At 42.8% G+C, this 24041-nt stretch overlaps 2 protein-coding genes across 2 annotated transcripts; both read left to right on the top strand.

Annotated features, from left to right (window-relative positions):
• The first annotated feature begins 660 nt into the window (after nucleotides 1-660).
• Nucleotides 661-23953, top strand: LOC148669307 (antigen WC1.1-like). Its single transcript, XM_088631002.1, has 14 exons — nucleotides 661-967; nucleotides 8957-9271; nucleotides 10541-10846; nucleotides 11448-11762; nucleotides 12739-13065; nucleotides 18723-18738; nucleotides 19036-19334; nucleotides 19789-20091; nucleotides 22163-22234; nucleotides 22463-22777; nucleotides 22962-22994; nucleotides 23181-23219; nucleotides 23322-23465; nucleotides 23739-23953. Exons 1-14 carry the CDS (start codon nucleotides 661-663, stop codon nucleotides 23894-23896), a joined length of 2949 nt encoding a protein of 982 aa, XP_088487128.1. The 3' UTR covers nucleotides 23897-23953.
• On the top strand, nucleotides 16279-18674 carry LOC148669308 (scavenger receptor cysteine-rich type 1 protein M130-like). The gene is made up of 4 exons (XM_088632946.1): nucleotides 16279-16297; nucleotides 16828-17142; nucleotides 17716-18033; nucleotides 18613-18674. Exons 1-4 carry the CDS (start codon nucleotides 16279-16281, stop codon nucleotides 18672-18674), a joined length of 714 nt encoding a protein of 237 aa, XP_088489072.1.
• Nucleotides 23954-24041: the final 88 nt, after the last annotated feature.

Consider the following 24041-nt stretch of genomic DNA (forward strand, 5'->3'; position numbering starts at 1 on the left):
CATCCCCAAACCCACTGTTTCACGCTCTAATTCCTAACTGAACCCATCACATTCTCACAGGCACCTGATTCCACAGATTCTCACTCCTGAACCATTTATCCAACCACGTTCCTCTCCCTTCAGTATTTAAAGTTCCCTCTCACACCAAACCCTGCTCACTATTGAAAACCATCTTAGAGTTTTCTAGTTATTTCCTTGTTGGCTTTCTTAGTTTTTCGACTTGACTTTTCCCTTTTTCATCTCGCCCTTTGGATTTTGGATTTTTTGCCTCTGCATCCTGCAGAGTTCACGGCTACGCACAGGATCCTCGAAGAACTACCTGCCGGATCCCTGAAATTCAGTGCAGTGTGATTTTCTCACCGTCCTTCTGCACCTCTACCTTGCAGGATTATTGCTCTCTTTATATTAAATTCAAAACTGAGTTTCTAATGTTTCCTTTTTTTTCCTAACGTGACCGAGCATTTTAATACTTCAGAAACATCAAGATTAAATGCAAATGATGATGTTAAATTATGATCTTTTAAATTTAGGATTACAATTATTTAATACAGATAATCTAAAGAATATCATTTCTCTGAATTTATTTTACTTTAATATATGTATTATGTACACTGTTAAGGTGCTGTAATACTGTTAAAATTTGTGCAAATGTTTTGTCACATGTCAGGAGTGCGGTTAATAGGAGGCAGGAATCTCTGCTCTGGCAGAGTTGAGGTTCTGCGAGGGACATCCTGGAGTACAATCTGTGAGGCCGACTTTGACATGAAGGATGCAGAGGTCGTCTGTCGTGAACTAGACTGCGGATTTCCAGCAGAGCTGCTAACATGGGCTCATTTCGGAGAGGGACAGGGGCTGATCAGGACAGAGGAGGTTCAGTGTCAGGGAAATGAGACCAGAATCCACGACTGTCCCACCTCAACCAGGGAGCATCAGAGCTGCTCTCACAGCAATGACATCAGTCTGGTCTGTACAGGTGAGAGCACTGATGTCTGTACTGCTCCCCAGCTGTACAACCACTTATCTCGAAGAAAAATCAAAAGAAAAAATGTGCACAGTTGTCGTCACGCAGTCAATATTTATATATTCTTATATGTAATAATTACAGTATTAGAAGAGAGAGTAAGTGTGATGTTAGAATTTCACACCCTAGCAACCTTCTTAAGCAAGAATATTTTTAAAAATAGCATATTTTTCAAACATTATGTTCAAACATGATGAACTGTGGTGTATCGAGTTAAATTTACAAAAAATATATTTCTGATAACCCCTCTGTGAGTTTGTTTTGTTTTACTGATCTGTGACTGAAAATAAACATGATTATTGATTTTTATAGATTCATCCCTCTCAGCTCTAAACGGTGGAGTCCGGCTATCAGGAGGAGAGAGTCACTGTGATGGCCGAGTGGAGGTTCACTACAACAGCACCTGGAGGAGACTCCTCCAGCACTCATGCGGCTACAGAGAGGCCTCTGTGGTCTGCAGACAGCTGGGCTGTGGCTCTGTAGTGCAAATATACAACTCCTCTGTGTATGAGACAGGCGACAGTGTTGTGTGTCTGACAGGTATTCAGTGCTCTGTAGTACAAGTCTATAACTCCTCTCTGTATGGGACAGTGACAGTGCTGTGTGTATCACAGGTATTTAGTGCTCTGTAGGACAAGTCTATAACTCCTCTCTGTATGGGACAGTGACAGTGCTGTGTGTCTGACAGGTATTCAGTGCTCTGTAGTACAAGCCTATAACTCCTCTCTGTATGGGACAGTGACAGTGCTGTGTGTATCACAGGTATTTAGTGCTCTGTAGTACAAGTCTATAACTCCTCTCTGTATGGGACAGTGACAGTGCACTGTGTCTCACAGGTATTCAGTGCTCTGGGGATGAGACTCATCTGGTGAACTGCAGTTCTCCACAGACAGTCAACTGTAGTGATGGACAGGAAGTGTCCCTGCTTTGCTCAGGTAGGAGCCATTTGGTCTATTTGATCTTTTTTTCATTAGTTTAACTAAATACATATTTTTAATACCTGCTGCACTGACCTGGTAGAAGGATACTGGAGCCAAGAGCTCTGAGTAAAGCAGGCTGAGCAGACAGACAAAAGGGAAACTAAATCCAGACAGAATTAAACAATTCACTTTCTCTACTGAAACACGCAGGTCCTTCTGTAAAAACTTTCCTGGAGAGATCGTCTCAGTCGGAGTTCTTTGGCGTCCTTTCTTCTCTTCAGTGAGAATCACAGTTCTCACTCCAACTTCAGCTGACATCTTGCCCTCTTTTTAAAAAGAATTACAAAGGGTAAAAATTCACCTCAAATCCTAAACATCTCCTATAAAGAACATTTCCCAAAACCCAGTCAACAAACCTACTCTACAAAACAACAAATTTAAACTCTTAGGAGACTTTGTTCACACAAGATACTGAATAAGAACTAATTTAGATTAAAATCATAATAATTACAACTAATAATTACTAATAAAACATCTGACTTGTTGTGTAATTTGGAAGGCATATGGTTACATCAGCACAACTTTACAATTGCTATTACTTAAGGGTGTATAATCCTATCCTACCATTTTTACTTTAATATATAATTACTTCAAGGGGAGAAGCAGGGGTTAGTAAAGTAGAGAAAAGTAGAACCTATGCGGCCGACTGGATTGGCTGACTCGGCAGAGTACGGAGCATCAAAACAAAACACCTGACTTGCGGAGAGTCGGTAGAGAGGCGGTGCCTCACAACTGGGCCCTCAGGGTTTGGGAAGGAAGAAGAAGACTCCCCTGACTCCTTGAGAGTCACTTTGAGAGGCGCTGCCTTGCAACCAGACTCTTCTCTCAGGGGATAGAAAAGAGTCACATGAGAGGTGCTGCTTCGTGACTGGGAATGAATCCTTTAAGAGGGGAAGAGAAAGAAAACCTGACTGGAGGAAACATATTCAAAGGTGCTGGCTGAGGGGTTGAGAATGAAGGGACAGCGGCTTGAGAAGGAAACAAAAGAAGTCCCCTGACTTGCTGAGAGTTGCATTTGAGGCGGCGCCCTGCAATTGGGATAAGCCCTAAGGGGACCGAGAATAATGTGGCTGGGGTCCCCTGTGGCTCACGCTTTTAGAACCTCCCCAGAAAGGGTCAAGGTGGTGCTGCCATCCTGAGGTCGGGGAAGTGAGTTTCACTTACCCCTCCAGAGATGGAGCCCCAGCCCAACATTTTCTCTCCCAACACCTGTGAGTACAAACAAAGTGTGTGCCAAAGCATAAGAAAATAAAGAAGCAAGAGAAAAGAACAGGAAAGAAATGTGTAGAGGCTATGTGTGAGCCTGACCGCACAGTGGAGAGGAAAAAACCCTTGGTGCCAATTCAAGGGAAAACCTCTGGTGGCCCCGGAGAAACAGATGCCCCCACTCTGGGCAAACTAACGCATCCACTCCGGGATAATGAGTAGCTGAAATGCCTGAGACAATGTAAAGGTCAACTGCAGAGGAGGGAGGACAGCTGAGTGTCTTAATTGAATATCCGAGTGAGCTCGGGCAGTGTAGGTGGCAGCTTCAATTCAGATTACTGAAGGATCCACAGTGAACTGGACTGGGTTGGAAGAGTATAGAAAAGAAAGTTAAAGTCTGGGATATGAGACAGGTCACATAGTTAAACATAGTTGATTCTTGAAAACAGAATACAGAGAAACTGGTGAATTCTGCAGCTCTTTGAATCTGCAGCAGTTAGACACATCCTAGAAGGGGGTAAGATGCAGAGGATGTTGGAGGAGATACAGTATGTTTCCTAGAAGATGCCATTGGTGGTCCTGTCTCTGGATTCCACTAATGCGAGATGGAGTGCTGCAATATAAGGCCGTTAGGACATTGAAAAGACTGAAGTCTGAGGTGGAATTGAATCCCAGAGGTAAGATCTTGTAGCACTTGGAAAAAACATTGAGAATAGCGAGGTTAAAATGGAGATGAAGGCGGCTGGTGAAATGTGCAGAAGGTATTGCATGTAGTTCAGGCAGAAGAGTAGGCTGCGTGGGTAGATGAAGCTGAATCATGTAAAAATGTGCCCATTGAACCTGGGTGGAGATTTGATTTTAGATGAAAGAAGATGGTGGAACTCAGGAACTTGAAGAGGAAGAGAGCTTTAATGGACATCAGCAAGAAGAGTTTAGGTAACTGTGAACTAGAAAGAGCATTGGCTACAGCTTTGGAAAGGCCAGGGAGGTGTTCCTTGCCAGATACAAAGTATGGGTAACAGAAAACTGGGTGAGATGTCAAAGGAGGCTTGTAATTAGAACAGGAAGAATGGTTAAATTAAAAATTCCGTTTATACTGAAAAATTTAATTGGGCATAAACATAGAACTTAATCAAATATCGGCAGTAGTTGTCCACTTCTGGCACCCGGAAGAGTGGAAGAACAGATGACATCCCTGAAAATAGAAAGCCAGAATAAATTCGCCCAGAGTTAAACCTGTGAAGACATGAATCCCAGGATTTAGAGCAACAGCAAGTTTTCCAGAACCCACTACTCGGTAACCAAATTCAGAGCTGTCTAATAGGAGAAAAACACAATTGACATATTTACCTTCAAGAATCTGGCAGCGCAAATGAGGAGCAAAAAGCTTGAAATTGGGGGGAAGAAGATCTTCCTTTATTGATAATGAAAATGGTGGATTTGTTATCAGCATGAAATAAGAATGTTCTATTTCTTTTTCTTCCCCCCATCCTCTGGTGTCCCCACACATGGATGGCAACAATAGGGTAGAGTTCCAGAAGGGCTGATGATCATGCATGGGGAGAGAGCTCCTGGATTTGAGAGGTCGGAAATTCGAAAAAACATTGAGCATTGAATATCACTATTAGACTGAGAGGAGAAGCATCAATTCAAGGACAGGTAGTGCAGAGTGGGACAACAGTTCTTGCGAAACAAAGCTCCAGTTCCAGTGGGGGAGAAATATCCACATTCTAATATCCTTCTGAGCATCAGTTGATAACGTGGGCATTGAGAGAGGCTGACAGTAGCGAGAAGTTGAGAAAAAGATTTGCCTTGAGGTATAATGTGGATATCATAATTGCAAAGCCCCAACTAGGATAGCGAGTTGTGTTTATTGATAAATTTCAAAATCTAAAAACAAAAGTGGAGGGAGCGATTTAAGCATATCTAAAGTGATAAGACTTTTCTACCGGGTTGATCAAGTATGAGGAAAAGGATGCTCTAGGAGGGGCCAATGAGAAAGCCTTTCACAGCTCAGCTTGAATCAAGGCAGCAATCACCCCAGGCTCAGCAATAGAGGGAGGAAGACTGGACAAAATGATGGATTTGAAGACAGGCGCAAAAAAATTAATTCAGAGGCCATCAAGAAAGTAGTTAACAAGAGGGGAGAGAAGATCCTGAAGGGAGTGTTCCAGGGTGGGAATACAGATGGGTGTATGAACTTGGAAGAAAGAAGAGATTTTGTAGTATAAAATAAAGAACCACCTTAACACACAAGGATCAGCAGTAGTAGTCCACTCCTTGCGCCTGAGAGGATGGAAAGAACAAATGACATCCCTGAAAATAGAGAAAGCCATAAACTGGAGTTAAACTGGAAAAGAGGCAGATCCTAGAATTTAGCGCAACAGCAAGTTCTTCGCAATCCTTGGTAATTGAATCCAGAGCTGTCTATTAGGAGAGAAACGAGATTGCTAGTTTTACCTTTAAGATAGATAGATACTTTATTGATCCCGTGAGGGAAATTGCAGTGTAACAGCAGCTTAACACAGACAACACAGACACAGTGTAACGAATGATACAATAATAATAATAATAATAATAATAATAATAATAATAATAATACAATACATACAATACAATCAGTACAGTGAGAAGTGCACTAAGAAGAGTTACTCACAGTCCAGAACACACAAAGAACAAACCAGAACAGAACAGTACACACAAAAATCATATTGCACAATATGAATATAAATATAAAAGTAAATATAAATGTATTGCACAGGTCCCTGACATATATTGCACAAAAACAGTTGTAAATGGGAAAAGAAAAAGAACAGATGTATCAGTTTACTGTTCAGACCAGAAAACTTTAAGAATCTGGCGGCACAAACAAGGAGCAAAAATGAAGCCTGGGAGACTGGGGCACTTGGTGAAATCTGACATGGGGAGATGAAGAAGGAGACTTGAGATGGGGGAGCTGAAGCAGGAGGCTGAGGTGAAAGTAGAAAACCTGTATTTTAACCGGATGGCATTGGTGGCTGCCACAGAGCGAGAAGGGAATTTGTGGATCTGAGAAACCTACTGAGAAACTTGAAGAGTAGTGTTATCTACTAGAACCCCATGGCAATGGATGAGGAGAAGGTGGAATGAGAGAAGGGAGAGAAGGAGGAGGAGCTGACCGATTTGTGGAGCAGAAGAAACGACAGTGAAGGGAGGAAGAACTGTTTTTTTCCGAAATCACATAAGAGTAGGAAAAAAACATCAGACTGAAGTGAAATAAGAATAGATCTGTCAAAAAGCTATTTGTGGAGTTTTGAAAGAAGTCAGTCTTGTGTCACGATTGTAATCCCTCCTCACAAGGGGGCTCTGGCTCTTTCACATTTTAGTTGATTATGTGCACCTGCCTCCAATCCTGCCCCTCCTTACTTAAGGCACTCTCGCTCTGCATTGGAAGACGGATGCCCACCAAGTCGCCCTTCACCCACAGCTTGAGGGCATAGGCCTCTTATCCGCATCCTGACCCAGCTGAGTTCGGGGTTCAGAGGGCCTGGCCTCGTGATTCTGTTTTATTCTGTTTTATTCCCCATCCTTGTTTCGTTTTTTAACTTCGTTTTGTTTTGTCCTGGATGGATCACCTGGCACTGGCACTGGGACCTTTAGACTTCACCCTATATTTCCCTTTGGACCCCTGGACTTGTTCAACCTGCCCAGTTCCTCGTCGTCTCCTCCCAATGTCTGTTTCACTCCCTTCTGGATTCTTTCGTCTGCATAGGGTCCTGATCTACTCTTCGTTAAACCATGGCTATAAAGCAGAATAATGAGGCTGGAAAGGAGAAGAAATGTTGGCAAAGTGGATTAATTTGAATCCAAGGAGGTCAACGAAAGAGGGCCGGAGAATCTTCAATGTGCTGGAGGAAAGTCAGGCAGTTTGTGGATAGCAGAGAAATAGCCATGCGATCCATTGCAGATCTAGTGCTCAGAACTCACAGACTTGAATAAAAAAAAAACTCTAGAGGTGTGTGTTAGTGGAGTAAGGGTTTAAATAGGAAAGAAAATTGAATGATAGATCAAGGGGCGGAGCACCCCCTCTTCTCACCTAGAACTCCACCCATCGGTTTCCATTTATCAGAAGAAGGTCTCAGAACAATTTCACAACACAATGGATAAGCAAAAAAATACTAAACGTAACTGGTACACAAGGATTGTGTTGTGTACGAAATTGGGCCTGTGAACTGGGTTTTAAGATCTGAACAGGTAAAGGCTAAAAATAAAATATTGGCATATTTAATATTTCCAGAGAAAATACTGTATACATATAAAAAAACTATTGTTTTGAGTTGTGATGTATAATGGAAGCAATATTACATATTGCACATTTAATCTGAATTATTCCTAAGACTCTGTTTTGTACTCATATTATTTTGTATATTATTTTGTATATTATTCTCTCACTTTCAACGCACAATATTCAGAGTAAGGTGACTTATTAGTGTTTAAATCTATTACCTGATCAAGATTTCCTGATGCGAAGAACAACAAAACTGGCTACCATTGACTCAGCTTTCTCACACCACAGCGACTGAACAGTAACTGAGATCTTCGACTCTCCAGTATCTCACACAGAGACACTGTGGTGCTAAACTCTCCAGTATCCCACACACAGTCACCGTGCTGGGAGACTCTCCTGAATCTCATACATAGTCACTGTGCTAATAGACTCTCCAGTATCTCACACACAATCACTGTGGTGCTAGACTCTCCAGTATCTCACACACAGTCACTGTGCTGCTAGACTCTCCAATAACACACACACAGGCGCTGTGCTGTTACATTCTCAAGAATCTCACACACAGCCACTGCGCTGCTACAGTCTCCAGGATCTCACACACAATCACTGTGCTAAAAGACTCTCCAGGATCACACACACAATCACTGTGCTGGTAGACTCTCAAGTATCTCACACACAATCACTGTGCTGCTGGACTCTCCAGAATCTCACACAAAGTCACTGTGCTGGTAGACTCTCCGGTAACTCACACAGTCACTGTGCTGCTGGACTCTCCAGAATCTCACACACATTCACTGTACTGGAAGCCTCTCCAGTATCTCTCACACAGTCACTGTGCTGGTACTCTCCAGTATCACACACATAGTCACTGTGCTAATAGACTTTCCAGTATCTCACACAAAGTAAGGATCTGAAATGACAGATAGTGGACTTTCTGTGTTTTATAGAAGTTGACTTAGTGGACTTAGTAGGGTTTCTGTCATGCCCTCTGCAGCCAGAGGGCGCTCCTTCTCTGTCCTGTCCCTAGTTTCCGGTCTGCTGTCCTTCCGGTCCCTCTCTTTCCCTTGGGCTTTATATTTCCGGGTCTTGCATTCTGTCCTCGCTCAGCATTGACGTTCGGATGTCCTGAGACCTGCCTAGCACCAGGGCGCCCCACGTCCGCTCCCTGAGGGCATAGGTTTTTATACGGCATTCCTGAACTCTTTGCACTAATGAGCCCGGGCCTTTTTCCCGTCTCGCCGCTACGCATATGGGTCTTTTTACGCTCTCCTGCTCCCCACGGTTAGTCCCTTTGGACGTCCGTGACAGTTTCTCTTTTTCACTTTCTGCGTGTCCCCTGTTTCTAGTTCACAGGGAAATGGAGTAGCAATCCAGTCAAGCACTTTAAGTAAAATTTAGGTATCTGAAATATTTTTAGTATGTATATATACATATATAGAATTTTTCCTCCAGACATGGAAATATTATTTTCTCTGTCTCCAGGCAGTTCTGATGTGAGACTAGTGAATGGTGCCAGTCCTTGTGAGGGGACAGTGGAAGTGTATCATGATGGAGAGTGGGGGACAGTTAATGACTTAAGCTGGGATCTGGATGATGCTACGGTGGTTTGCAGACAGCTTGGCTGTGGATCTGCTTTTTCAGCACCAAATGGAGCTCACTATGGACCAGGGTCTGGATCAGTCCTGCTGAGTTACATATCCTGTAGTGGGCCAGAGTCTTCTTTGGGAGGCTGTGGTAAACAAGATGTGAAACACTATAATCTTCCTCACTCTGGAGATGCTGGAGTGAGATGTTCAGGTAGGTAAGACTGATGTGTCAGTAATGTTGATGGTGCTGAACTGAGGTGTCAGGCAGACTCTCTCCAGTTTGCAGCACTGAGGACAATTACAACTCCTACACTGATCTAGAGTCCATCATCAGGGTCAATCAGTCCATCCTCCCGTTCCCACTGTTCTTGTCCTGCTGAGAACTGTGACAACACTCCTCACTGTCACTATGTGTCTTTCTACCTGTGTGGAGATCAGAGGTACAAACAGACAGGAGACTCTAGTAGCAGTAGGTAGCAGTTCTAGTTGGCCCAGGGGCTGATTCTCTCTCTCTGTCTATGTCAGCCTGGAACAGAAGAGCTCAGATTAAATTGAGAGATGAGCTCTCAGCACAACATTGGATATAAATAAAAATGAACAAGAAAGGTTCTGGGCTCATTAGGGTAATTCAATAATTTCAGGTTTGTTGTTTAAGACTGGACCTCTAACCTCTCTGCCATATTGTAATAGGGGCTGGATTATACTGGTGGAATCCTGAACCATACTCATGATATGGAATTAATATTTAAAAATGGCTTTAAAAAAGATCTCTGTATGACACTGAGGTTCGTACATGTTCTTGCAATGCTCTGTAGCCAGCAAATGACTGATAGACCATGGCATGTGCAGCTGGTGCTGGTAGGACAGCCCTGGTCTTGTCCAGTACAGAGTGTCTGTCAGTGCCAGGTCAGAGAGTCCTGCTCCAGCAGTGCCAGGCTGTGACAGTCCTGGTCTTGTCCAGAGTGTGTGTCAGTGCCCAGGTCAGACAGTCCTGCTCCAGCAGTGCCAGGCTGTGACAGTACTGTTCTCTGGGCTCTATGAGGGATGTAGTTTGAATGATTCATAAATGTTCATGAGGCTTCAGTTTCTCTGACTGTTGTTGAGACTCCAGGAGCTGCTCCTGCTGACTGTCTAGATGTCAGTCCTGCTTCATTCTCTTTTAAGGCCTCAGTGCAGTATGATTTTCTCACCTCCTCCTGCACCTCCTCCCTGCAGTATTATTGCCCTCTTTATATTAAATTCGAAACTGATTTTCTAATTTTTCCTTTTTTTTCCTAACGTGACCGAGCATATTAATACTTTAGATTAAATGCAAATGATGATTTTAAGATCTTTTAAATTGAGGATTACAATTATTTAATACAGGTAATCTAAAGAATATAATTTATCTGAATTTATTTACTTTGATATATGTATTATACACACTGTTAATGTGCTCTAATACTGTTAAAATTTGTGCAAATGTTTTGTCACATGTCAGGAGTACGGTTAATAGGAGGCAGGAATCTCTGCTCTGGCAGAGTCGAGGTTTTGCGAGGGACATCCTGGAGTACAATCTGTGAGGCCAACTTTGACATGAAGGATGCAGAGGTCGTCTGTCGCCAACTAGACTGCGGATTTCCAGCGGAGCTTCTGAGAGGGGCTCATTTCGGAGAGGGGCAGGGGCTGATCAGGACAGAGGAGATCCAGTGTCAGGGAAATGAGACCAGAATTCACGACTGTCCCACCTCAACCAGGGAGCACCAGAGCTGCTCTCAAAGCAATGACATCAGCCTGGTCTGTACAGGTGAAAGCACTGCTGTCTGTACTGATCCCCAGCTGTATAAACACTTCGATATCACATTCTGAGCAGTGTAGGCTAATTACTTTTCTTCCTCATTGCTTTCCCACTAACCTTTGAGAGCATTGTCTGGTGTACAGTGTCATCATCTAGTTTAATTACATATCTAAAGACAAAATGGCAAAAGTCCTGATTTTTTTTTGTTTGCATATCTTTGTTTTTTAGAAAGTGTTTCACCACTTTTTTTAAAAAAAATAATTTGCATAGGTTTAATATGCTTGCATTTTGCATTTCAGAGCACTGTATATTCTGCCCCAAAACTAATTTCTTTGGATTAGTGAGCTGCAGCAGGCAGTGGTCATGTGATTTCCACATTTCATGATTCATTTTTATTTCTCAAAGTGTGAAAGATAATTAAATTAAAGTTATTTAAGTTAAATATTCAATTATTATGCGTACGTATGAGACGTTTGTTGTACAATCTACCCCTCTGTAAAATCAACCTTAATAACCTTTCATACTGTACAGCTCCTGACTCCCCTGTCCTTTGTATAAAGACTAGTGATGTTAATGCTTACGGCTCCTGACTCCCCTGTCCTGTCTGCAGAATACACTGGCTACAGGCTGATGGGCGGCCCTGACTCTTGTTCTGGCCTGGTGGAGCTGCAGTACCGCGGTGAATACAGGACAGTGTGTGACCAGTACTGGGACCTAAGAGACGCCAGTGTTCTCTGCCAGCAGCTGGGCTGTGGGGAGGCTGTAGCAGCTCCAGGACAGGCCTGGTTTGGACAGGACAATGGATCAAGGGGGGTTGATGTTTTTGAGTGCCACGGCAATGAGACCCATCTCTCTCATTGTGCTCTCTCTTCATGGGGCAGAGCTGCTTGCTCTCATGGTCAGGATGCTGGAGTCATTTGTTCTAGTAAGAATCAACACATATTCACATTTTCAGAACTAAGAAAGCTTTAAATAACAGATCAGCAGGATGTCAAATCCAAATTTCTGCCATTTGCTCATGAAGCAACCAAATCCATTTACATGGTCTTGGTCTCCAAGCCAGCGATATCAGACCAACTGTTCAAAATGCCAGTAAAAGCAATCTTCTTACCAGAATCACTAAATATTTCTCACTTTTCAAACTGGCCCAACCTCCAAAGAGCTCCAGCACATCTGTTGCCAACCAGCCGTCTTTCCCACAGTCCACAGCACAACCATGATCACCTGTCTCTCTGCCCTCTGTTCCCATAATCCTCTCTCATCTCCACAGAGCTCCAGCACAACCGTTTTCCAAGATCCATCCACTTTATCCATCCACATCTGCTTTCTATTTAGCTTCCATTACCTACATTCATGCTGTACACTACTCAGCTGCTAAATCCAGCTGCACCCACCCTGTGTAACTGAACAAACAAGCCAGTTCACATTCACATTCCTCATTCACAACCTCTCTGCCACGCATGTCCACACTACAGGTTTAGTGTCCCAGTGAGCTGAGCTCACCTGCCCAGTGCTGTCATCACCGTCCTCACTCATTAGGAATGATCCAAGGAGCTGCTGCAAGAAGGCAGTTGAGGTGAAGGAGGGCGAAAAGAAAAGATGTGCACAGTTGTCATCAGCCAGTGAATATTTATATATTCTTATACATAATAATTACAGTATTAGAAGAGAGTATAGTCTTAGAAGAGAGAGTGTTATATTAGAATTTCACACCCTAGCAAATGTCTTAAGCAAGAATATTTTTATAATTATGACTATTTTTAAAACACTATGTTCAGACATAATAAGCTGTGGTGTATCAAGTTAATTTTACAAAATAATATTCCTAATAACACCTCTGTGAGTTTGTTTTGTTTTACTGATGTGTGACTGAAAATAATCTTGATTTTCATTTTTTTTAGATTCCTCCCTCTCAGCTCTAGATGGTGGAGTCCGGCTGTCAGGAGGAGAGAGTCACTGTGATGGCCGGGTGGAAGTTCACTACAACAGCACCTGGGGGAGACTCCTCCAGCACTCCTGGGGCTACAGAGAGGCCTCTGTGGTCTGCAGACAGCTGGGCTGTGGCTCAGTGGTGCAAATATACCACTCCTCTGTGTATGAGACAAGCGACAGTGCTGTGTGTCTGACAGGTATTCAGTGCTCTGGGGATGAGACTCATCTGGTGAACTGCAGTTCTCCACAGACAGTCAACTGTAGTGATGGACAGGAAGTGTCCCTGCTTTGCTCAGGTAGGAGTCATTTGGTCTATTTGATTTGTTTTTATTAGTTTAACTAAATACATATATTTTGATACCTGCTGCACTGATCTGGTAGAAGGAGACTGAAGCTGAGAGGTCTGAGTAAAGCAGGCTGAGCAGACAGACAAAAGTGAAAATAAACATGGGCAGACTTAAACAATTCACATTCTCTATGGAAACACACAGGTCCTTCTGTAAAAAATTCCTGAAGCGATTGTCTCAGTCTGACTTCTTTGGCATCTGTTACTCTCTTCAGTGAGAATCACAGTTCTCACTCCAACTTCAGCTGACATCTTGCCCTCTTTTTAAAAAGAATTACAAAGGGTAAAAATTCACCTCAAACCCTAAACATCACCTATTAGACCCTCCTTCTTTCCAAAACCCAGTCAACCAACCTATTCTACAAAATAATAAATTTAGACTATTAGGAGGCTTTTTTCACACAATATACTGAATCACAATTAACTTAGTTTGAAATCATAAGAATCACATTAATTTAACACATATCAAAAAACATCTGACTTGTTGTGTAATTTGGAAGGCAAATAGTTACATCATTTAGCTAGGAAAATAGTTACATTGTTTAGCCAGCAGCCATATCACCCTGCAAATCACACCTGGCAACCCACTGCACTTAAGCAGGTGTGAGCCTGGTCAGTACCTGGATGGTAGACCTCCTGAGAAAAACTAAGGTTGCTGTTGGAGGAGGTGTTAGTGGGGCCAGCAGGGGGTGCTCACCCTGCGGTCCATGTGGGTCCCAATGCCCCAGTAAAGTGATGGGGACACTATACTGTAAACATGTGCTGTCCTTAGTATGAGATATAAAACTGAGGTCCTGACTCTCTCTGGTCATTAAAAATCCCAGGGCGTTTCTCGAAAGGAAACACCTGTAAAGTGCTTTGAATGGAGTGTCCAGAAAAGCGCTATATAAGTGTAAGCAATTATTATTATTACATCAGCACAACTTTACAGTTGCTTTTACTAAAGGGTGTATAATGTTATCCTACCAATTTTTCTAGGGCTTCAATTTATAATTACTTATCAGAATGTCTCGGAAACAGCTTCAAAACACAGTGGATAAGCAGAAAAAAAAGAACACAATTTGTACATAAAGAATGTGCAGTGTATGAACTTAGTATTAAGATCCTGGCATGTAAAGGCTAAAAGCAAAGTATTGATATATTTAATATTTTCAGAGAAAATACTGTATAACTGTAAAAAACCTATGTTAATGTGTTTTGATGTATAATGGAAGCAATATTACATACTGCAAACTGAAGATGAATTACTACTGAGAATCTCTCATATTTAAGGCACACTAACCTGATCCAGATTACTGCTTAGTCTATCATAATCATAAAGCTGTTTACTCTCCAGTATCTCACACACAGTCATTATTCTGCTTGTATCTTACACACAGTTACAGTGCTTCTAGACTCTACAGTATCTCACACACAGTCTGTCACGAGTCACACACAGGCATGCAAGCACTCCCACATTTCCAAGAGCTCTACTCTTCCTAAATGCCCACGCACCTTCCCGTGCTTTTTGACCTCCTAGCTTTTGTCCAAGACCGTGTCTTTGTCCCTCATTTTGGCACTGAACCACAGATACCTGAATTAATTATAATAATAATTAATAATTGCTTACACTTATGTAGGACTTTTCTGGACACTCCACTCAAAGCGCTTTACAGGAAATGGGGACTCCCCTCCACCACCACCAATGTGCAGCATCCACCTGGTATGCACAGGGTCCTATTTCCCGTAGCCTGGTGTTACATGACACAGTAACTTTGCTGCTAGACCCTTCAGAATCTCTCCCCTTCTATAGTCACTGTGCTAGTGGATTATCTACCATCTCACACAGATTGAGAGTCTGAAATGATATTAGACTTTCTATGTTCCACCTTCTGTGTGTCCCCAGTTTCTAGTTCACAGGCAGATGGACTAGCAATCCAGTCAAACAGGTTAAAGAAAATTTTAATGTCTGGCATATTTTGACTATGTGCGGTATAAATATACAAACTATCCTGTACACATAGTAATGATACTTTTCTCTCTCTCCACAGGCAGTGCCGATGTGAGGCTGGTTAATGGTGCCAGTCCGTGTGAGGGGACAGTGGAGATTCACTATAAAGGAGAGTGGGGGGCGGTTCGCAGTATTATCTGGGATCTGGATGATGCTTCAGTGGTGTGCAGACAGCTGGGCTGTGGATCTGTTGTTTCAGCACCAGGAGGATCTCACTTCGGACCAGGATCTGGATCAGTCCTGCTGGGCTTGGTCTCCTGCAGAGGTTCAGAGTCTGCGCTGAGGCACTGCAGAACAACTGAAGTGAAACACTATGGCCCTCCTCATGACTCTGATGCTGGAGTGATCTGTTCAGGTAGGAGACATAGAATATTTTCATCTTTTCAGCCTCCAGCACTGAGGACAATTAAAACTCCTTCACTGATCTAGAGTCCATCATCATGGTTCATCTGTCCATCCTCCCATTCCCACTGCTCCTGTCCTGCTGAGACCTGCTCACTGACAACACTCTACACTGTCACTGTGTGCCTTTATTTATAAATCCAAACCATATAAAAATCATCAACCAACTCTCATTTACTTTTCCCCTACAGTTATTCCTCCCGTTCTCTTACTGTCTACTATTCTAAATAAACATAAAAATAAATCTTATAAAACACAAATTATATAGTATTTATAAATATAAGCAATAAATACATGTCTTAAATAAGATATATGTTACTGATAATTATATTCCACAACTATATGAAAGACAAAGTGTAAATTCAGCACATGAATCTTCAGTTTGGGAAAACTTTCTCATTCACATGTTTGTACAGCAGGATAACTGGAAGTGTCTCTGTCTCTATCATTCTGAGCCTGTAGTTCACCTTGTCTGCCCTGGACATTGGGTATCGGTCAGTTTAAACAGCCAGACTGTGGTCAGTGAGTCTATATTTAGTTCTCTGTCTGCCCTTAGTGTTTTAACACTGAAGAGGGTACTGTTGTACTGTGGGGTGAATTGCCTTCTCTCCAGGTGTCAGTGTATCTGGTCAATATCAGGTGTATTTTAATGGTGTTTCAGTGTCAGTGTCAGTGATCTGGTCAGTTTAAGGTGTGTTTTAGTCTAATACAATTGAGCCCAGAAATGATTTGTGCAATGAGCTCTCAATACTGAATTGTATATAAATAGAAATGAACAAGATCAAGTTCTGTTGGCTCAGTCCAGTTGTTCAATAATTTTGCTATTGAAGATTGGACATTTAACCTCTTACCTCCTCTGTCATATTGGAAAATAGGTTGGGTTATACTGAACCATACTCATGATGAGGAATTAAAGTTTAAAGATTGGCACATAAAGAGCCTTTAAAGGCCTCTATGGGGATCTGATGTTCCTGAATTTTCTTACAATGCACTATAGCCATCTGACTGCTAGACCCAGGTGTGTGTAAATAGCACTGAATTAAATTACAGTGTGTCTTTAACTGAGATCTGCTTTCATGTGAAAAAAAACACAATACCGGTCAGGTCCACATTTTCTGTCAGTGCCCAGGTCAGTCAGTCCTGCTTCAGTAGTGCCTGGCTGTGACAGTCCTGGTCTTGTCCAGAGTGTCTGTTAGTAACCAGGTCAGACAGTCCTGCAGCAGTAGTGCCAGGCTGTGACAGTCTTGGTCTTTTTTTCTAGAGTGTAAGGGATCAGGCTGGTCAGGGACAGTGATCTGTTTCTTTGTTCTGATATTCCAGCTCATCGAGGTGTCAGGCTGGTTGGAGGCAGTAATCTCTGCTCTGGAAGAGTGGAAGTGCAGCACGGAGAGACCTGGGGCTCAGTGTGTGACTCTGACTTTGACTGGCAGGACGCAGAAGTTGTCTGTCGACAGCTGGACTGTGGGGTTCCCTCACAGGTGCTGAAGGGGGCTCATTTTGGAAGGGCAGAGGGACAGGTCTGGACAGAGAAGCTCCATTGTCTGGGCAACGAATCTCAGGTTTTCTCCTGTCCAAAGTCATCAACAACATCACAGAACTGCACACATGAGAATGACGTGGGACTGGTATGTTTTGGTAAGAGCAGGATAATTGATTCCATTTATTTTTTAAATGTAGTTCCTAATTAAAATAAGAGAAGTTTAGGAAAGACAACACTCAACTCCTGCCAGTCACCTGCTTACTGCAACATAAATCTGCAGCATGTCCTTCCCAGCAGTCTTTGCTCTATAACCCCTCCCCTGACTCAATGTCAATACAGCAGGGGCAGCAGCCCTGTGTCTTTTGATACAGGGGCTCTGAGTGTCTCATCCAGTTTTTTTTTTCTTGAAGTGTAAAATTAAGGCTGAGTAATGGTAATTATATGTAAAATGGTTTAGATTTGTTCTCTAAAAGAAAAACAGAAATAACAAATATAACTGCTCTGTTCTGCCCTTGAATTCACACAGCTGTTTAATCAGTAAACAACTCTGTCTGAGTCAGTACTGTGGATTTATTCAGTGAAGAGCTCTAGAGTTCCATTCATCAGTGGTATTATGTTGAGGGTTTACTGTATACTTGAAGGTGAGTTGAGGATAACTGCTAGATGTTGCAGGATTTTGTTGTGTTATGACACTGTGTCCACTCTCTCTCCCTTTGTCCGGTGTGCAGGATACACAGGGTACAAGCTGGTGAACGGCTCAGATTCCTGCTCTGGCCGAGTGGAGTTACAGTGGCTCTCCAGGGACTGGGGGACAGTGTGTGACCTGTACTGGGACCTGAGAGATGCCAGTGTTCTCTGCCAGCAGCTGGGCTGCGGGGAGGCTGTAGCAGCTCCAGGACAGGCCTGGTTTGGACAGGGCACTGGACTAGTATGGGCTGATGTGTTTGAGTGCCAGGGCAATGAGAGCCGTCTCTCACACTGTGCTGTCTCTTCATGGGGCAGAGCAGGGTGCTCTCATGGACAGGATGCAGGAGTCATCTGCTCTGGTGAGAATCATGTGTTTAAAAATCATGTGTTTATACACAGCAGCACACTGACTGAAAAACTGCTCTGTTACATACAGCCAGATGCCCAAATGTTATTTGTTAATGCATTTCATTGTATTTTCACTAAAAATACAGTAAAAATCACATGTATATTTGTTATTCAGATCACCGATGAAAGAATGTCCTGGAACTCAGTATACTGTAATTATATATATATTATATTAAATGTAATTCCCTGATATCTGCAATGAATCCATTAATTAACCCAGAGCATAAGTAAGCAGGGTACTGCACAACAGAGAAAGTGAGAATCCAGAGCTCAAGGTTAATAAAAGTTATTTTTGTGCCACACACACAACTGACACTCCACTGGTGAAAGATTAATCCTGTGGACAGTAATGAGCTCCTTCCTTCTCTTTCACAGACTCCAAAAGTAGCAACGATTCACTTGGAAATGGTAAAGTGAGAATGATTTTGTCAATAGTCTGTGCTGTTTTAATTATAGTTTCATTGCTGGTGTTAAATTGCTCCTCTCACACACAGCTCACACTCCGCTTTCTCTCTCTGTGTGTTTGATAGGTATCCCATCTTCCTCTCTTCCTTCATCAGTAACACCAGGTATGAACCGGTCCTTGTTCTGAATCTCCAGGGCTCTCAGTGTGTGTTGGCATCTCTGTTACTCATCTCAGACTGTGGCTCTGTGAGGCAACAGGTGTGTGTGGAGTTTTTCAACACTGTCCCTCTCAACCTCTCTAACACACACAGTCAGGCAGCAGGACGTAAAAGCTGCTTGCACTGTATCTGCTGCCCATTAGCTGATGTTCAGCAAATTATCTCCCACTAGAGGTCACAGTGATCTCTTAGTACTGCATTGACCTCTGACCACTGGCCACTTACCTCTGACTCTCTGCTCCTAGACCAACTGTCAGTAATGTTTATATATGCTGTTTATGTGTTTATATCACTGGGCACTGTCTCTCTATTAGCCCAGTGCTCCCTCAGGCTGGTTGGGGCAGGAAGCGACTGTGCTGGGAGGCTGGAGGTTTATCACAATGGCTCCTGGGGGACAGTCTGCGATGACTCCTGGGACCTGGCAGACTCTCAGGTGGTGTGCAGGCAGCTCCAGTGTGGGACGGCCCTCAGTGCCCCAGTACCGGCCTCCTTCAGCCATGGAACTGGACCCATCTGGCTGGATGAGGTGGACTGTCTGGGGAACGAGTCGTCTCTGTGGGAGTGTCCCTCAGCAGGGTGGGGACAACATGACTGTGGACACAAGGAGGATGTGGGAGTGGTGTGTTCAGGTACAGGACTCATATCACACCATGACGTTTTCATACAGTAGGGTGTTTACTACCAGGAGTATTGTACAGTATCTCCTGGTCGAGACAAGAACAGGGACAGTAATGTGAAAATAACTGTTACTGTTATAGCAATAGGGTGCTTGACATAATAATCCAGAGATTCTCAATTAGGATTGTAATTGTAATTGTAATTAGGATTGTAATTTACAGAAAAAAGTTATACTAGTGCCAGACTGATGCTGACATTGTTTTAAAAAAAGTCACCAATGTTTTGGTTTCTATTGAAAAAGAACATTCCATTCCATTAATTTGATCTGGAGAAAAACAATAATGAAATCCTCTAGTGTCACGGTAGAGGTAGCAGACACACTGTTTCTATCTGAGGTCTTTAATCTAGAAGTCTGTGTCAGTTCAGAGCAGGGTTCTCTCAGTCTGTCCACTTGTGTGTCCCCAGAGTTCAAGGAGCTGAGACTGGCCGAGGGCTGTTCTGGTCAGCTGGAGGTTTTCTACAATGGCACCTGGGGCAACGTGTGCTCAAATAGCATGAGTGAGGACACAGTGAGTCTGATCTGTCAGGAGCTGAACTGTGGGAAGAGTGGGCGTGTTGTTGAATCTCGCCCCAGACGGGACTCCGCTCCTCACTGGCTCGATGAATTTAAATGCCGCCCTCATGACTCCACGCTGTGGCACTGCCCCTCCTCTGCCTGGAATCAGAACCAGTGCACAGACTCTGAAGTGGCTCAGATCACCTGCTCAGGTAAAGACTCCAGATCATTACTAATAAACTAAATAGACAGCCCAGTGTTTCACTGTTTTTGTTCATGGCCTGTGTTGGACAGTAAGATGTTAAAGGTTAAGATTATGGTGGAATGGCTCAGAAGGTAATTTCACATAAATCTGTCTTCACACAAAAATGGTGGGTAAAACATTGACACCTAAATACGTCAATAATTGATTAGTTTCACAAAAACTGTTCCTAGTGGCTTTTATTACAATCAGACTAACATGCCTGTCATTATTATCAAAGAAAAAACAGATAAAATACTTTGAGGTTCAAGAGAATTTTAAATGTCTTAATTATAAGAAATTATAATTATAATAATTGCTTACACTTATATAGTGCTTTTCTGGACACTCCACTTTTCTGTCCCCGTCACTATTCTGGGGCATTAGGACCCACATAAACCGCAGGATGAGCATCCCCTGCTGGCCCCACTAACACCTCTTCTAGCAGCAACCTTAGTTTTTCCCAGGGATCTCCCATCCAGGTACTGACTAAGCTCACACCTGCTGAGTTTCAGTGGGGGGGGGGGCTGCCAGTGTTGAGTTGCAGGGTGATATGGCTGCTGGCATAGGAACCTGATGTCAGGGCTAGATTTCTCTCACACCATCTATTGTTACAACTATTACTCTCCACAGTACAAAACTGGACACAGCCCAACAGACGTGAAAGGCGATCTGGTATCTCTTACCTTTTTGCCCAGACATTGCTGCAGCTGTGCTGTTTCAGCATTATTTGGCTTGGCTCCAAACCGTCGCTGTGTGGCCGTATGCTGTTTATTACAGTGGTTGACATGGAAACCTGTTTTGAATACAGATGAGCTGTAGTCATTTAGTAGGCGACTTTTTTTTTGGTTAGTTAATCAAGCTAGTTGTTCTGTCATTTCCGTGCTGGATTTCAAAGAAAAACGATTAAGGATTCGCGATGTGTAAACGAGGAATCTGCCCCTTGTTCTTGATCTCTGCAGAAACATTGGGATCAACATTGGGGGGATTTTTTCACGCAGATACCAGGTGAAGCTGAGGATGGACTGCGTCCATACAGCAGAGGGGCGTGACGTGATTTATTTTAATGACATTGTAACACACCGAGCCCCGTTAAATGCACAGCTCTACCACATGCAAAGCTCGTAACATGTCTCCGTTCCTGTCGCATTATCCAAGAAATGACCGTGAACAGACCCTCTGTTTGGCAAAAAAAAGGGGATTGAACGTGTTAGAAAATGTTGAAAACGATATAAGCAAGTCTAAGAGGGAAATGTTTGTCTCCGCTCAAAAAACAGTTGCTGGCTACGCTTAGTTGTTTCTGGGCCGAGTCGCTCTTCGTTGTTATCATAACACCAAGAGCGACTCATTGAAGAGAAATGATGCCAAAATGTTTGATCTGTACACAACCGGTAACTGTTGCCAGAGAGCAATAGCAATAGTTGTATAAGTGAATTTATTGCTGATTTTATATTGCTTATCCCGAGCAAATAATGTTCTGTATATGTGGTGTTTATTTTGAGTCACACAATGTTAGTTTAGTCTTATCCATTACTGATTATTTCCAGTTTAAAAGAATAAACAATCTGCTAATTAAGAAATAAGGTGAGCTGTCAAAAAGTGCTGAATGTTAGTTTTATGAGCAGATTCTAGTGTTTCTAATCCCTAATCCCAGAGTGTATGGAACTTTAAATCCAGCAGTTTAACAAGCAATATGCCTTACAAATGTCTTCAGACCTACACACAGTTTTCCTATTTTATTGTTTTAGATCTGGCAGTCACAGCATTTTCAAGAAGCAATATGTGTTATATACAGAATCCGTACAACACATTAAAAAATGAAAGTAAAAAAATATATAATACGAAAGACAAAAGAAGATGTAATGACTGCATGAGTACTCATACTTGCAGCTAACATACTCTCATACTCAGACATGATACTCATTAATGTCATCATAGTTCAGGTGGGAGCAGCCTAATAAACCTATTACTTGTTCCTTAATGTCCTCATGTCCAGTATAAAGGTTATTAATCTTAAATTAACAGGGTTTTCCTTCTTTTAGATGAAGAGAAGAAGTCTGTGCCCCGGAGTTTCAAATCCTGTTCCACAGCCTCAGGCCAGGACACATGTTCAAGTGAGTTTACAAAATGTATCTGTATGTTGATAAAATAAATCAGTTCTTACATTTTTTTTCACAAATAACAAATAAAGTCAGTGCTCTAAACCAGACAGTAGTCGAGATGTATTTTGCTTTGATGTTGATAAGATGCGTCAAAACAATCTCTGGACTACTGGCTCCTCAGGCTGGTTGGGTTTGTATTGTATCTCTATGTCTGTTAATCAGATTTGTTTTGTTCTCTAGACTACTGGCCCCTCAGGCTGGTCGGAGGAGGAGGTGACTGCTCTGGGAGGGTAGAGGTTTATCACAATGGCTCCTGGGGGAAAGTCTGTGATGATTCCTGGGACGTGCAGGATGCCCAGGTGGTCTGCAGACAGCTGGGCTGTGGAGACGCAGTGAGTGCAGTGGGAAACGCATCATTTGGACCAGGGAATGGCACCATCTGGCTGGACAAGGTGAACTGCAGGGGCAGTGAGCTTCACTTGTGGGACTGTTGGCACCCTCCCCTGGGACAGAGCGACTGTCTGCACAAGGAGGACGCTGGGGTTACCTGTACAGGTGAGTGGGAGCAGCTGGAGCTCCCAGTGTGTTCAGGGCTGCTCTCAGTACAGGAATACAGATGTAAATAATAATGAAGAAGCCAACACAAATTCTGCCTATTAGAAATACAATTAGTATGACCCCTTATGGCTATTAAATACTCTCTGAATCTCGACCCATCCCTTCTCCTTTTTTTTTTCAGGTTGGGGATCTCAAAGTCATCCAGTGACAACAGGTAATGCAGTTGACAGAAGGGAATAAGAGACATTTCGGTTTGTCTAAATGATGCTGCTGGCAAACTGCATGGTTTTCAGAAGTACTGCTATCTATAAACTATAGCCTCTCTGTTTCATTTTTGTCAAGAAATAAAGAGAATTATTGTGAATCTCCTCATCAAAAAACATTTGATCTTCTATTATAGCTCTTCCTACTTCCACCAGCACTTCTTCTGTGGAAACAGGTAAATTCTCCAGTTTCTAATCTCTGTCTAGATAAGATCACTACTGAGACTGAAGATTAAGACACAGAAGATCATTTTCTAATCTGTGTCCCTCTCCCTCAGGCAGCACCAGGACAACACCCCAGACACAGCTGCTGGGAGGCCTCTCCGTCTCGCTCCCGGTCCTCCTGCCACTGGGGGCTCTGCTTTTTGTAGTGTTTGCCCTGTTAGTGTGGCAGCTGATCCATAACAGGAAGCTGAGGAAAGGTAGGGAGGGAACTAGTGACCTCTGGTGGTCAGTACTATCACTCACATGAAACTGATATGTGGATTTTACTCTAAGATGGAGATCTGTAGAAATTTGCAGATGTATATAATATATAATATATAATATATAATATATAATATATAATATATAATATATAATATATAATATAATATTTATGTGCACAGATGCCCAAGAAAAGGTTTAGCACCCAATTAAATACCTTATATTCCCCTCACTGCATGTAAACCCTGAGTGTTTGTTTCCTAACACAGCCCTATCTAAGGGAGCACACACCCCCTATCGTGATGCTGTTTATGAGGAAATAGAGCACAAACCGGCCAGAGAGGGAACCTACAGCGCCCCCAGGAGAGGTGAGTGGAGAGAGTGTACAGAGGGTGTGATTGGTCTCCACCCTCTGAGGAAGATTTGAGGACTTACACTTGTAGAATATCTCACCACACTGGTTTCAGACAGTGGTTTCTTTCTCAAGAGGTATGTCAACATGAGTAACGAAAATCAGCACAGCACTGTCCCTGATCTAAAAACAAACTCTGTGTTACTTTTCACACTCTGGC

Source organism: Lepisosteus platostomus, chromosome 5 (genome assembly GCF_059453375.1).
Source record: "Lepisosteus platostomus isolate fLepPlt1 chromosome 5, fLepPlt1.hap1, whole genome shotgun sequence".
Classification (NCBI taxonomy): Eukaryota; Metazoa; Chordata; class Actinopteri; order Semionotiformes; family Lepisosteidae; genus Lepisosteus; species Lepisosteus platostomus.